This window comes from Limulus polyphemus, unplaced genomic scaffold (genome assembly GCF_000517525.1).
Source record: "Limulus polyphemus unplaced genomic scaffold, Limulus_polyphemus-2.1.2 Scaffold1692, whole genome shotgun sequence".
Taxonomy (NCBI): Eukaryota; Metazoa; Arthropoda; class Merostomata; order Xiphosura; family Limulidae; genus Limulus; species Limulus polyphemus.
In genome coordinates, this window is record NW_013667302.1 from 64242 (window position 1) to 80152 (window position 15911).

The 15911-nt window shown below is 31.1% G+C and overlaps 1 protein-coding gene across 2 annotated transcripts in view; it reads left to right on the forward strand.

The window, feature by feature from the left end:
- LOC106464575 overlaps nucleotides 1-15911 on the forward strand; it is a 173872-nt gene that overhangs the window by 47030 nt on the left and 110931 nt on the right. For both annotated transcript variants that reach the window (XM_022392312.1, XM_013924727.2), the window contains exons 2-3: nucleotides 1626-1994; nucleotides 15200-15511. In XM_022392312.1, the coding sequence (XP_022248020.1) occupies nucleotides 1626-1994; nucleotides 15200-15511 (681 nt within the window). The remainder of the gene's footprint in view (nucleotides 1-1625; nucleotides 1995-15199; nucleotides 15512-15911) is intronic.

The following is a 15911-nucleotide window of genomic DNA, read 5'->3' on the forward strand; positions in this document are numbered from 1 at the left end:
TCGGTACAAAACATAGAGACCAAAACCTGTTGAATTTATGATAACGTCTGTGTAGAATAAAAGACTCGGTACAAAACATAGAGACCAAAACTTGTTGAACTCGTGATAACGTCTGTGTAGAATAAAAGAATTGGTACAAAACGGGACCAAAACCTGTTGAATTTATGATAACGTCTGTGTAGAATAAAAGACTCGGTACTAAACATAGAGACCAAAACTTGTTGAATTTATGATAACGTCTGTGTAGAATAAAATATTCGGTACAAAACATAGAGACCAAAACTTGTTGAATTCGTGACAACGTCTGTGTAGAATAAAATGTTCGGTACAAAACGGGACCAAAACTTGTTGAATTTATGATAACGTTTGTGTAGAATAAAAGAATTGGTACGAAACACAGAGACCAAAACTTGTTGAATTTATGATAACGTCTGTGTAGAATAAAAGACTCGGTACAAAACATAGAGACCAAAACTTGTTGAATTTATGATAACGTCTGTGTAGAATAAAAGACTCGGTACAAAACATAGAGACCATTAGATGTGTGTATATATATAGTAGGAAATATTTATATAACAAACTTGACTGTCCGATCACTTCCAGTTTTGTTACACGAGATACACTAAGTCCGATAATAATGTCCTTCGACATATCACTAGCTGAGAGTTCGCTCTACAACCAAACGAAAATTGAGTATAACAAACAAGAACAAGTTCTTGATTTAATCCATTTTTATATGTGTACAAGAACTGATTCAATTGACTGTTGGGTAATATAGTGTGTGAATTCTGAAGCTCAGAGAATGTGAACTAGTTGTAATGTAAAAGATGTATTACATATTATGGGCGTTATGGTATTGTTCATAAATTAACCCCTGTATATATTGTGAAATACAACCATTGTCATAATGAAGGTGATTGTGAAACGATAAATTAGCATCATGAGACAAAATGGAAAATAATACTTTAATTATGTTCAATAACTGATAGCAACTATTTAAATTAGATGAAAGAACACATAAACAGATAGTAGCAATCTAAAATTAAATGAAATAACATCGCAAACAGATAGTAGCAATATAAAATTTAATTATAGAATATCATAAACAGACAGCAGCAATATAAAACTAAATTAAAGAACATCATAAACAGACAGCAATAATCTAGGATTAAATGACATAACATCATAAACAGACAGCAGCAATCTGAAATTAAATGAAATAACATTATAAACAGACAGCAATAATCTGAAATTGAATTATAAAAAATCATAAACAGACAGCAGCAATCTAAAATTAAATGAAATAACATCATAAACAGACAGCATCAATCTGAAATTAAATTAAATAACATCATAAACAAACAGCATCAATCTGAAATTAAATTAAATAACATCATAAACAGACAGCATCAATCTGAAATTAAATTAAATAACATCCTAAACAGACAGCAATAATCAGAAATTGAATTATAGAACATCATAAACAGACAGCAGCAATCTAAAACTAAATTAAAGAACATCATAAACAGATTATGTTATATAATACCGTATATTCATACGATTTTTTTAATTGCAAAAATGTTCCAAATATCATTTAGTTTCATAAATGTTCTTTACATTTCTAGATGTCGCTGCAGTTAAAATCAGGCGACTCTCAGTTCCACGTTGGGTGCAGAACGGGACAGTCCACCCTATCACCCTAGACTGTGAGTATTCATACAACCACAACGATCTCCACCTGGTGATCAAGTGGTATTATAACAACCAGGCGAAACCTGTTTACCAATGGATCCCACAACTTGGTACCCGCTACGTATCCGGTTTCCTCCAAGGTCGATTAGATGAGTCCTTTGTTGCTGATCCTGAAGACCCATATTCTCGGTACCGGGCACTCAGGATCATCAAACCCACCACTGACATGACTGGAACTTACACGTGTGTTGTAACCTCGTTGGCAGATCAAGACACTCGTGAACAAGTGATGGTTGTTTATGGTAAGTCAGCCATCTTGGAAATCAAGAAGTGAATATTTGTAACATATAAAAATTATCAATTTTGTTACTAGCTTTTACTTTATACGTAAATTACGACGTCTTTTATTCGAGTCCTCGTACATCCAGAATTTCGTTTGTCGAAGTTAACTAATATAATCATTTTTAATTGGATTACTTCCAAACTTTAAGACCTCAATCTGTTTTCACTTGTGTTGGTAATGCCGGTTGGTAAATCTTATTGTCCTTCAAAATGAAAGAATTGGTTCAAGGCTTAGTAAAAATATACTCTTAAGTTAATCCACCAAATTTCAAAACTCCCTCCGTGATTAGGATTATCTAGCTGTGTGATTTTCCTAAACGTAGGTGTTATCATGGTGTTAAATACGTTGCATGATGTACGAAGTTTAAATGATGGCTTGAACCAGATCATTAAACGGAAGTTTCCGCGATAAAGACTTGTATGATTACCATTAGAACTTTTAAAAACGACTAAATATCAGACGGCATCACAAAAGTATATAGTATTCTTAAAGTGGCTATTCCAGAAATAAATGTTTCTGATTGCCAACAGAGGGCACCACAAAAGAATATAATATTCATAAGGTGGCTGTTCCTGAAATACATGTTTCTGTCAACAGAGGGCACCACAAAAGTATACAGTACTCTTAAAGTGGCTGTTCCTGAAATATATGTTTTGATTGCCAACTGAAGGTGCCACAAAAGAAAGATTTGTAAATAAGATATCTCTTGTAAAAGAAAGCGTAATATATTATTTAAAATATGTAATTTGTTGGTATTAAGAAATAAGATAAAATAAAAGTTAGTTTTGGTCATTCGAAATCCATTAATTAAACCTGTAGAATATATCATTTCAAAGACTAAAAAAACAACAAAAAACATGATCTGAGATATATATGTATATAAAGAAATTGATAATGTAGCAGGGGTTACCAAGTATATCACGACAACAGCTTCGTTTAGACATTAAGACATTTATTGCTGGATGGGTACCAAACTACAGCTATTAGAGAATTTGTTTTTAGAATTAAAAACGAAAAGGAATAAGAAAAAAACAATGTTTCCATCAGGATCTCCACGAATGGAAAGAGACCTTCTGTGATGACAGCAGATATATTCAAAGTTTTTATAAAAAAATCTCAAAAAAATATTATTTAAGAAATAAAGAAAGCTAGAAGCTTACCAATTTCTTAGTAAAAAAAAGGGGGGCCTCGTATGGTGTGCTAGTGTTTAGGACTATTGAATTAAAGAGTTTTTTAATATAAATATTCATACACTTACATAACTATTAAATTTGGAAATGCTTGGTTTAAAGTAGTGATATTTCACCAATATGGTGATACAAACTGAGGGCTATTTTTTTTTTTTTTTGGTTCTCAGTTATTAAGTATTATCATTCCAAACTAAACAAACTGATGGTTATTTCTTGTTTCTTAGTTATGAAAAATGACTTTAGCACAATGAAAACAAACAATGACAGCTTTTTTTTTTTTGGTTCTCAGTTATTAAATATGATTATTGCACAATGAAAACAACTGTGAAGGCTATTTCTTGGTTCTTAGTTATGAAATATGATTACAGCACAATGAAAACAAACAATGACAGCTTTTTGTTTGGTTCTCAGTTATGAAATATGATTATAGCACAATGAAACGAACCAGTGACGGCTATTTCTTGGTTCTCAGTTATGAAATATGCTGATATATTCAAGTCGAAAAGTGAAAAGTTTATCCTTTCCTATTCATTCCCTTGATTAAAAAAATACATTTAAAGAATGTTACAAATTATTACATGTAGTAGAGACAGTAGAATCGCCGAGTAGTCGGTACGCAGTGTGTCAATAACTTACATTATCAATTAGAAAACATGGGTGGGATGAGCCAGAATATCTAGGGAAAAGATTTTCAAAATTAATAATTATATTAGAGTTTATACCACCAAGAAAGTTCTGTTCTACGGATCACATCATAAATATTTAAATAATACATATCATAAATAATCTGGAAGTTCCTCCCGCGTACAAAAATAGACCATATACTATAATTTAAATGACATCATAAGTACTTAAATAATAAACATCCCCATAAAAATCCACATAAACCAAAACAGACAATTATATCGATCACATCATGAATACTTCAATAATCAACACCTCTCAGATCATACCCCCCCCCCCCACACACACATATAAAACCACTAAGACACGCCACATCTAGTTTTCCAAATTCCACAGGCCTACACATATCTTTACACACACACACACACACGAGATCTCGGACTTAATCTATCTTCAGGTAATAATTATAGCGTTTTTACTTAAAGATTACCAACCACAATTCGCTTACAAAATGAATAATAAATGAACAGCACTATTGTGGTCGTTTAACTTCGATTGGAGTTTATTGATCTATTTTATATCTTCATTTTTTGTGTAATCCCCTTCATTGTTTGTTCTTGCGACGACTTCAGTGATTTCTGACAAATGACGTTGATTTGAAATTTGCATGTTCTTTTATACGAGTTTCAAGTCACTTCGTGGTAGACCACATATAACCTAAAGAGTATTTAGGATACATATGTATACTCATATACAACATTTTAAGTTTAGAATTTAGATATTCGATCTTTAAATCTGAAAATGTTGTAATCTACATTCGAGTTTAAAGATACATTTTATTTCAACTTGTGAGTAAGCCTGATTGTACAATTTACATACGTTCTTGTTCATATTGTTTGTTTTCCTGTATACGATAATTCTAGAGTAATTTTCTGTTTAGTAACATTCCAATTTGACTGTAAAGAATATCCATATCATTTATAAATTCATAAATAATGTTTTATTATAATATTAGAAATGTGTTTCAGTTATCTAATGGTTATTTTGTACATCGGTGAATTACTTTTCATTAAAATAACCTGTAAAGGTTTTATTATGAAGTACGATAAATAAAAATTGATGTTCAGCTGTAAATTTAACGCTAGTGTTAGAATAGTTCAAGAATCTGTCCACATGTTCAACGTAATGCCACATGTTCAGCGTGATAAAAGTCGCATATCTTATATAATACGTTGGTTTAAACAACAAATCACATTCATTAAGTCAGCGGTTTCCACAGTAACAAAGAAACAAAATAAGGGGCTAATCTTCATGTCATATCTACACAGTTTAGTTGATCATCTACTTCATCGTGCCTCATCCACTACATCATACATTATTTACTGTATCATATATTAACTACTACATCATACATTATCTACTACATCATACATTATGTACTGCATCATACATTATGTACTACATCATACATTATCTACTACATCATACAGTATCTACTACATCATACAGTATCTACTACATCATACATTATGTACAACATCATACAATATCTACTACATCATATATTATCTACTACATCATACATTATCTACTACATCATACGTTATCTACTACATCATACAGTATCTACTACATCATACATTATGTACTACATCATACAGTATCTACTACATCATACAGTATCTACTACATCATACAGTATCTACTACATCATACATTATGTACTACATCATACAGTATCTACTACATCATACAGTATCTACTACGTCATACGTTATCTACTACATCATACATTATCTACTCATCATACGTTATCTACTACATCATACATTATCTACTACATCATACATTATGTACTACACCATACATTATGTACTGCATCATACATTATGTACTACATCATACATTATCTACTACATCATACAGTATCTACTACATCATACATTATGTACTTCATCATACATTATGTACTTCGTCATACATTATCTACTACATCATACGTTATGTACTTCATCATACATTATCTACTACATCATACGTTATGTATTTCATCATACATTATCTACTACATCATACATTATGTACTTCGTCATGCATCATATAACTGATTATACAAATTATTGGCAAATTGAAAATGAGTTACCTTGGCGACAAAATCCACGAGTTTCTGAAATACATACTTTGGATTTATTATGTCATTAGCGTAAAAGTTCTGTGCATTAAATTATATTATCAACTAACGCAATTTAAGCAAAGAGAGAACGTATATCAAAACTATAAACAAAACTATCTTTGATAACATAATCAGTATTAGATAATGGTTCCAAAACGTATTTAAAAAATAACTATATGTACCAATATTAAACACAAACATCACAGTAAACTCCATCTATATAATACCAGAAGGAAAACCTCATGGACTTATTAAATAATATTCATCTCCTTCCATAAATGTATTTTCTTAATTTTATAAATTACTTTTTGAGCTTTCTTATTGTGGTTTTAGCTGATTCTATGTTCAAATTTACAAATTTAATTGCATTACTAAAATTTATTCGCCTTTGTTAATATAATCAATTCTATTTAAAATGATTTAAAATTTATTTACCTTTTTTAATTTAGTCAATTTTATTTAAAATGATTAAACTACTTCCCCTCTGTCTGGCTTTGTTATTACTGTTTTTAATTTTTATTTGAACCTTTTTATAGCTTGAAATTCATCTTTACTTACATTTCAAAGTTTTGTTTCTAGAGTTATAATTTTTAATCAATAGAAATTCTACTTAATTGAATTCTTGTGCCGTTAAATAAAAGATTTATTGCTCACCGTCAGATATTTTGGTTGACTTAATTGCTGGAACAACGGTTACAGCTAATGCATGTTTTTACATTTTCCTTAATTAGACAGTTTGAAAATCACGTTATGAGGATGATCAAAACAAATGTATATTTTTACTAAATGATTTTTTCTTCCTACATCTAAAAAGAGTTTCGTGCCTTTGTTAACTAGCTATATATAATCTAGTTTATTAACTTACTGCTTTAACAAGATACCCCTACTTGTTGTTTAAGTGCTTTATGAACCTTAATTTTTTATTGTTAAATTGTAAATTTTAGAAGAAATTTATTATATTGTTAATTTTATATTGGTGAAGAAAATATAGGTCTAACAATTTTCTATATTGTTAAAAGATAGCTTTTATGTTTTTATATATAATGATAAAGTAAATTTATCATATCTATTGATAATTATAGAGCAATAGATTTATATTTTGAAAATCTAAGACCACCAAAACAACCTACCACATGGCGTCACTTATTAGTACAGATACGAAACAACTAAATACCAAAAGTTAAATATATATTAATTTCTGTTTTCCCCACCTTAATATAATATACACTTAAAATATGACCCAATTTAGATATTCAATTAAGTGCAGAACGTATGGTCACCAAATATTCCAACCCCAGTCTACCAGTGATTAAAATTATCAATTAGATAATCACTAAATATGGTCGAAATAAACGTCATTTTCCAACATTAAGAACCGTACGCTAAACGAATGTAATGAACCTATAAGTAAAGACCATTTCACAATCCTGGCGAGAAAAAATATTGAATGGGAACTGTGTATAAAATTATTTCAATTAGTAACAACAGTTAAAATGAGAAAAACAGTAAATTTTACTTATTAGTTAACTTGAAGTAATGCAGACTTTTAAAACAGTAAAGTTTAGTTATTAGTTAACTTGAAGTAATGCAGACTTTCAAAATAGTAAAGTTTAGTTATTAGTTAACTTGAAGTAATGCAGACTTTCAAAACAGTAAAGTTTAGTTATTAGTTAACTTGAAGTAATGCAGACTTTCAAAACAGTAAATTTTACTTATTAGTTAACTTGAAGTAATGCAGACTTTCAAAATAGTAAAGTTTAGTTATTAGTTAACTTGAAGTAATGCAGACTTTCAAAACAGTAAATTTTACTTATTAGTTAACTTGAAGTAGTGCAGACTTTCAAAACAGTAAAGTTTAGTTATTAGTTAACTTGAAGTAATGCAGACTTTCAAAACAGTAAAGTTTAGTTATTAGTTAACTTGAAGTAATGCAGACTTTCAAAACAGTAAATTTTACTTATTAGTTAACTTGAAGTAGTGCAGACTTTCAAAACAGTAAATTTTACTTATTAGTTAACTTGAAGTAATGCAGACTTTCAAAATAGTAAAGTTTAGTTATTAGTTACCTTGAAGTAGTGCAGACTTTCAAAACAGTAAATTTTACTTATTAGTTAACTTGAAGTAGTGCAGACTTTCAAATCAGTAAATTTTACTTATTAGTTAACTTGAAGTAATGCAGATTTTCAAAACAGTAAAGTTTAGTTATTAGTTAACTTGAAGTAGTGCAGACTTTCAAAACAGTAAAGTTTAGTTATTAGTTAACTTGAAGTAGTGCAGACTTTCAACAACAATGTTAAGAAAAACATTATATTACTACGTATGTTTGTTTTTATCTGAAAGCATTTCTTGAAAACCTTGATAACCGAGAATTTTTATTTTAAGCAAAGTAAAAACAATTGATTTTATATTAAAACCTTCTTATATCAGCTAATTATTTATTAAAATATAAACTATAAAATATGTATCGAGAGATTAAAGTGAAAATTTTCCATTTCTTGTCAGTTCTTTAAGGACCTGGATAGATAATTTAAAGATTTTATGTTCCCAAATTGTATCTTTATCTCAACTGATATAATTACAAAACATGTATTGTAAAAAATGCCCTCTCCCGTCCAAAAGAATTGAAGCCAAATAAATAAATATTTGCAATAAAAGCGAAAATTCTTTACTAGGCGTCGCCACATGCTACTTTTCTAAAGCCGGTTTATTTATTTGTTGTTAAACTATCTATCTGTACTTTGTCCACCCGTAGTTTAGCGGTATAAGCCCCCATATTTACCGGGGGACTGTATTAAGTCATAAAGTCCTTCGTAGACTTTAGCACTTAGAGTAACATGTAACATTATAAGTACTTGAAATGTCACAACTAGAAATTACAACGTTAATTAGAAGGGTCAACGATAAGTCTAAGGGCTTATGGCGGTAAAAATCAGGTTTCGATAGCTGTAGTGGGCAGAGCACAGATAGCCTATGGTGTAGTATTGAGATTAACAACAAACAAATAACAAACCGATCGGAACTCCAACTACGTTACTATACCTAGTTGTTTGTTTAAGCTAAAAGGTTTACATTGGACCTATTTGTGCAGTGTCTACCTTAGGATGAAGCCCCAAATTTTAACGTTATATTTCCTCGAGTTTGTTGCCTTGGTAAAATATTGCCTACACAATAGACTAGCTGCAGCTTATTGATTAATATCAATAGAACTACAGTAAAAATGGAAATGATTTCAAGTAAGCTTTTAAGTATTAATTCTGCTAACTTTATCAAGAACAACATGCATGTGAACCAAAAAAATATTTCTATATTAATATTGAGTATTATCTGAGGGACCTGGCATAGCCTGGTGGTTAGGGCGCTCGACTTGCATTCTGCGAGCTCGAATCCCATCACCGAACACACTCGTTGGGGCATAATAATGTGATGGTCAATCCAACTTTTTTGTTGGTAAAGAGTAGCCCAAGAGTTGTTTATCACTTCAAAATCTGTGACTTGCGCAGACAGCCGTCGAGTAGTTTTGCGCGAAATTCAACAGAATATACAAGTCTTATGCGAATCTTAAATCTGTGTATACAATGTAAACACCGGCGTTGTTAATGTACTTTACAGGCTTACATCGTGTTAAATTTAATTTTACTTATTACAGTACTGATATTTCTATGCCCTTACCGGAAATCTAAAAATTTCTAGTCATTCAGTTTATTCTTTCATGCAATTTGAATTAAAAACAAATTAACTGTGGCATATTTATTTTTTAAGTATTTTATTCAAGAAAAGTTTCTTTGTAACAAAGAAAACATACTCATAATTATGACAAAAAATATTTCTGAAGTTTTCTAAGAGAGTCAGTGATATATTGAAGAATTACAACAGCTGTTTATAAAAAGTATTTCCCTGAATCGTTTTCTTAGCTGCCGTACAAATTTTTTTATTACCTGATCTATTTAATGTGTGATATAAAAACCTTGTTATCTGATAACCGGTTAGTAGCATTAGACGATAATACATTGTGGACTTTATGAAAAGGACCTGAAAATTCCTTGTTGATGCGTGTGAACTTTTAAAGACTGCATTAAAGAATAGAATATAAGTTGGAAATGTTCGCGTTAAGCACCAAAAACAATAATCTCAGAATAATGTTTCATTCAAGAAAGTTTATCTTAGGTGGATCCATAATGTTGTTAGAGTTGTATCAAATATCTGTTATTGTATTGATGTTGTTGGAGTTGTATCAAATATCTGTTATTGTATTGATGTTGTTGGAGTTGTATCAGATATCTTTTATTGTATTGATGTTTGTTGGAGTTATATCAGATATCTATTATTGTATTGGTGTTGTTGGAGTTGTATCAGATATCTATTATTGTATTGATGTTGTTGGAGTTGTATCAGACGTCTTTTATTGTATTGATGTTGTTGGAGTTGTATCAGATATTATTGTTGTATTGATGTTGTTGGAGTTGTATCAGATACCTGTTATTGAATTGATGTTTGTTAGAGTTATATCAGATGTCTATTATTGTATTGGTGTTGTTGGAGTTGTATCAGATATCTATTATAGTATTGATGTTGTTGGAGTTGTATCAGACGTCTTTTATTGTATTGATGTTGTTGGAGTTGTATCAGATATCTATTATTGTATTGATGTTTGTTGGAGTTATATCAGATATCTATTATTGTATTGGTGTTGTTGGAGTTGTATCAGATATCTATTATTGTATTGATGTTGTTGGAGTTGTATCAGACGTCTTTTATTGTATTGATGTTGTTGGAGTTGTATCAAATATCTGTTATTGTATTGATGTTGTTGGAGTTGTATCAGACATCTTTTATTGTATTGGTGTTGTTGGAGTTGTATCAGATATCTATTATTGTATTGGTGTTGTTGGAGTTGTATCAGAGATCTATTATTGTATTGGTGTTGTTGAAGTTGTATCAAATATCTGTTATTGTATTGATGTTGTTGGAGTTGTATCAGATATCTATTATTGTATTGATGTTGTTAGAGTTGAATCAGATACCTGTTATTGAATTGATTTTTGTTGGAGTTATATCAGATATCTATTATTGTATTGGTGTTGTTGGAGTTGTATCAAATATCTGTTATTGTATTGATGTTGTTGGAGTTGTATCAGACATCTATTATTGTATTGATGTTGTTGGAGTTGTATCAGATATCTATTATTGTATTGATGTTGTTAGAGTCGTATCAGATATCTGTTATTGAATTGATGTTTGTTGGAGTTATATCAGATATCTATTGTTTTATTGATGTCTGCTAGAGTTGTATCAGATATCTGCTACTGTGTTGATGTCTGCTAGAGTTGCATCAGATATGTGTTATTGTGGTGATGTCTGCTAGAGTTGTATCAGATATTTGTTATTGTGTTGATGTCTGCTAGAGTTGTATCAGATACCTGTTATTGTACTGATGTTTGCTGGAGTTGTATCAGATATTTGTTATTGTACTGATGTTTGTTGGAGTTGTATCAGATATCTATTATTGTATATTTTTTTGTAGTTGTATCAGATATCTTTTATTGTACTGATGTTTGCTAGAGTTGTATCAGATATCTGTTATTGTATTGATGTTTGTTGGAGTTGAAAACATTGTAAGTTACATGTAGTTTCCAACAAATTATAAATACAGACACCAACCTGAAAGGATAGATTCCGCTCACTTGAAATACACTATTACTTGAAAAAGTAAGAGATTTGTTGTCTGTCATATTGACAATAAAATGCTGGTTTTGGTGATACGGGAGAAAGACATCTGGTCAGTAACTCATTTTATCGATTCTTATCACACAAGTTTAACATTTTCAGTCCGTGTCAACTTTCAATCTCAAAGAGGATAGGACTTGACCCCTAGTGATCGATATCGTAACTAAGACGTAGGCCACTATAGAGGATAAAAATCATTGTACTTATCGGGAATGTTGCATAGCTCACCACCAGAGGGTAAGACGTGTGTCGACCTCAGAAAATAGGAAGATGGGTTGGGTCGAGACGATGATGTTATAGTTCCACGAAGTAGAACCAGAGGGCGTGTTGCTAGACTGCCATATCAGGCGTAAGTTGTCATGTTGCCATAACACTTGACAGCCGGAAGTTGTTATTCTGCCATGACATTTGAAGACAGAAGTTGTCTACTACCAAAGTGCGCATTGCCAAGGCCACGAAGTGGCAACAGAGGTCGCGCTGGTATTATGAGCGAGCGAACCATCAGAAGGTGATGTAGATCAACATGACATCAATTGTATACTAACAATCAAAGTCTTAAAATTAATATATTAATCTAATTTCCATAACACTGTTTTAACAATTACATTTCGATCTATAAGTAAAACATTAAATCTGCTATTATAATTTTTACTCTTATATTGCATATGTTTTACAAAGGCGGATGGTGTTCTATAGGTGGATAGTGTTACTATTGGCGGATGGTGTTCTATAGGTGGATAGTGTTACTATTGGCGGATGGTGTTTGAATAGGCAGATAGTTGAATGAATGATGAGGGTGCCTCTACTTGTGATTATGTCATCAATGTCTAGATTTAATTATACATCTAAATATATACATTATACATCTATTTATTTGTATTGGTTTAGCATAATAATAAAAATGTTGTTGACAAAATATTTCGTTATATTGTAGTTTTCATTTATAAATGTATTTGTATTACAAAGGTGGACAGAGTTTCTATATTTCTGTAGATGACATACAGATTTCAAATTCATTTGTAATTTTTATTTATTGTTTATTGTTAACTGTATTTCATTCTATAGGTAGGTAACGTTACTAACATATTTAAATTGCCGTTGAAAAGTTTTTATCACATCTAATGTTTCATTTTATAAATACTGAATGAGACAGCTGATTGTGTTTTAGTACACATTTCTGGCCCGGCATGGCCAGGTGGTTAGGGTGCTTGACTCACAACCTGAGGGTTGCAGGTTCAAATCCCTGTCACACCAAACATGCTCACCCTTTCAGCCATGGGAGCGTTATAATATGACGATCGATCCCACCATTCGATGGTAAAAGAGTAGCCCAAGAGTTGGCGGTGGGTCTTTCACTGGTAAATTAGGGACAGCTAGTGAAGATAGCCCTCATGTAGCTTTGCACGAAATTCAAGCAAACAAACTAGAAATAAAGTACACATTTAACATAATGATTATAGTTTTTACTAGATGATATATTTATTGCATTTCCTGATTTTTATATGTAAAAAACTTATTGCTAATTAATATATATCTATAATTAATAGATAACATCTATCATCCTGAAAAGGACGCTTATTTAAATCTTATGTTTGGCTCTGTAAGTTGATTTGTTCTAAGAAAATTTATAGGTTCTATGTAAATAGTTACTATTCTTAACTTTCACAAATCGTGTTTCTCGATGGATTAGGCATAATGCTGACTGGTTTCTACCAAAATATATCAGTACATATGCAAACTAGCTTTCTCCTGCAATAGACGATGAAAGGTAAACGTCTGTCTCAGGTCGCGTACTCGCCTATCTGACTGAACATAGCTGACAGGCTCGATAAATTTTGACTTTAGGATGTACAAAGGGCATGATAGATCATCACATGGTCAGTTACCTCTTTAAACCTGTCTGAAATTAAAAGGTTTTGTAACACATACACACACACACACGTGCGTGCGCGCATATATATAATACTAGCTTGTAACAACATGCACGAGACTAAAGTCATGACCCTTTAAAAAATCTATATTTGTTGACAAATCTGATTTTCTATTCCCGTATGTTTTAAAACCAATTTGTGTACACTATAACAAATACATGTATCACTTCATCAGTAACACAGATGAACTTACTTTATATAGAATACAGTGTAATTATTGTATTTTAACCGTACTCTACAACAAAACTATTTTATATACTGTACTCATATATTTTCTGCCCTTTGCGGCTTTCATTAGTTACATATGTGTTTAGACATAATTTATCATAATTCATGATAGTCAATTTGCTTACTTTAGATCTTGACTTTTCAAAGTTTAACTTTGTTAGTTTTTCAAATATTAACAAGTTTCTGATCACATTTTAAAATTGTTCATCGATATTTCAGACTTAGAAAATGTAATTTTTCGAAATAGATTTTTGAAACAATGTTAGGGTAACATGTCTTTGTCAAATCTTCAGTTACAAATTAGTTTCTGTGATTTTCTTATATATATAAAAATCTCGTTTCATCACAGCACAGTATATTTTAAACAGATATTAATATATGTAAGTAAAATCTCACACTAATATACTATTTACGTAATCATCTTAGTATATAAGATAAAACAAACAGCTAAAAACAATTTCAATACTGGTAGCCATTGTAAACAATACGTTAGGTAATCAGATGAAATTATTGACTTCAAGACTTTGATTGTTACCATAAAGCTGATGGCACGTTGATCTACATAACCCTCTGGTGATTAGCTCGCGAAATATCTGCATGATCATCATACGAACACGTCCTCTAAGACAGCCGCGTCCTCTAGCAATGTAACCTTAGCAACACGCTCTCTGGTGGCAGAAAACTTCTGCTGATCAATTTAATGGCGACATGAGAACTTCTGCCTGTCAAGTGCCACGATAACTACTGATATTGTATTCTTAACATCATGATCTTATATTCTTCTCACTGTGATCTTGTATTCTTAGTTTAGCTATTTAAATGTAAGCCTAGTATACACATCGTATAATTTAGTTGGGTGATTGTAAGCCAACCCATTAATTGCCTGATCTTAACATAGTATGGTTATCATGTTCATGCAAAAGGCTTTATAGGTCAACAGTTACAGGGATAGCTAATACTCTTGTACAGCTAGGAAGTAAAGCACTGGGTTTTTAGACAGAACTCTTGGGCTCAAGTTCCCGTCCCGAAGTCTGTTTTCAGCTGTCTTCATATTAAAGTTTATATTTAAAATAAATACTGTTTGTTTGTTTGCAATTAAGCACAAAGCTACACAATGGGCTATCTGTGTTCTGCCCACCACGGGTATCGAAACCAGGTTTCTAGCGTTTTAATTATGCAGACATGCCACTGTGCTATTGGAGGCAAATAAATACTGATATTCATATAAAAACGAATATAAGATGTAGAACATTAAAGGTAAGATATTGAAATCTAAATGCTTCTTCCATTTTAGCTCCAGCCAAAACAATATTGGTGAACCATAGCTTGACCTCGACAAACGATCTCGAAGTGTCTTGTTCAGCAAATGGCCTCTTTCCTAGGCCGCAGATTGAGTTATTCGTGTCCGAACCTGGAAAGACTGTCCCTCGTTCTGTCGGCGGGGCTTCAATTAATATTGTCCCTCGTGAGGGAGTGTTTGATATTGAACTGAGAAAGATCTTCAGTATAAAAGAACTGTCAACCACTGAAGCCACTATTTTTGAATGCTTCATTGAAATACCAGGAACAGATTATGTTCGAGTCGAAAGGAAACCTTACATTCCAGGTGAGACAAGTTAAAATATTTAATTCATATTACAATAAACATCATAATATAACCTCTCATTCTAAGTGAGACAAGTTAAAATATTTAATTCATATTACAATAAACATCATAATATAACCTCTCATTCTAAGTGAGACACGTTAAAATATTTAATTCATATGAAAATAAATATCATAATGTAATCTCTCTTTCTAGGTAAGACAAGTTAAAATGTTTAATCGATATTAAAATAAATATCATAATGTAATCTCTCTTTCTAGGTAAGACAAGTTAAAATGTTTAATCCATATTAAAATAAATATCATAATGTAACCTCTCATTCTAGGTGAGACAACTTAAAGTATTTAATCCATATTAAAATAAATATCATAATGTAATCTCTCATTCCAGGTGAGACAAC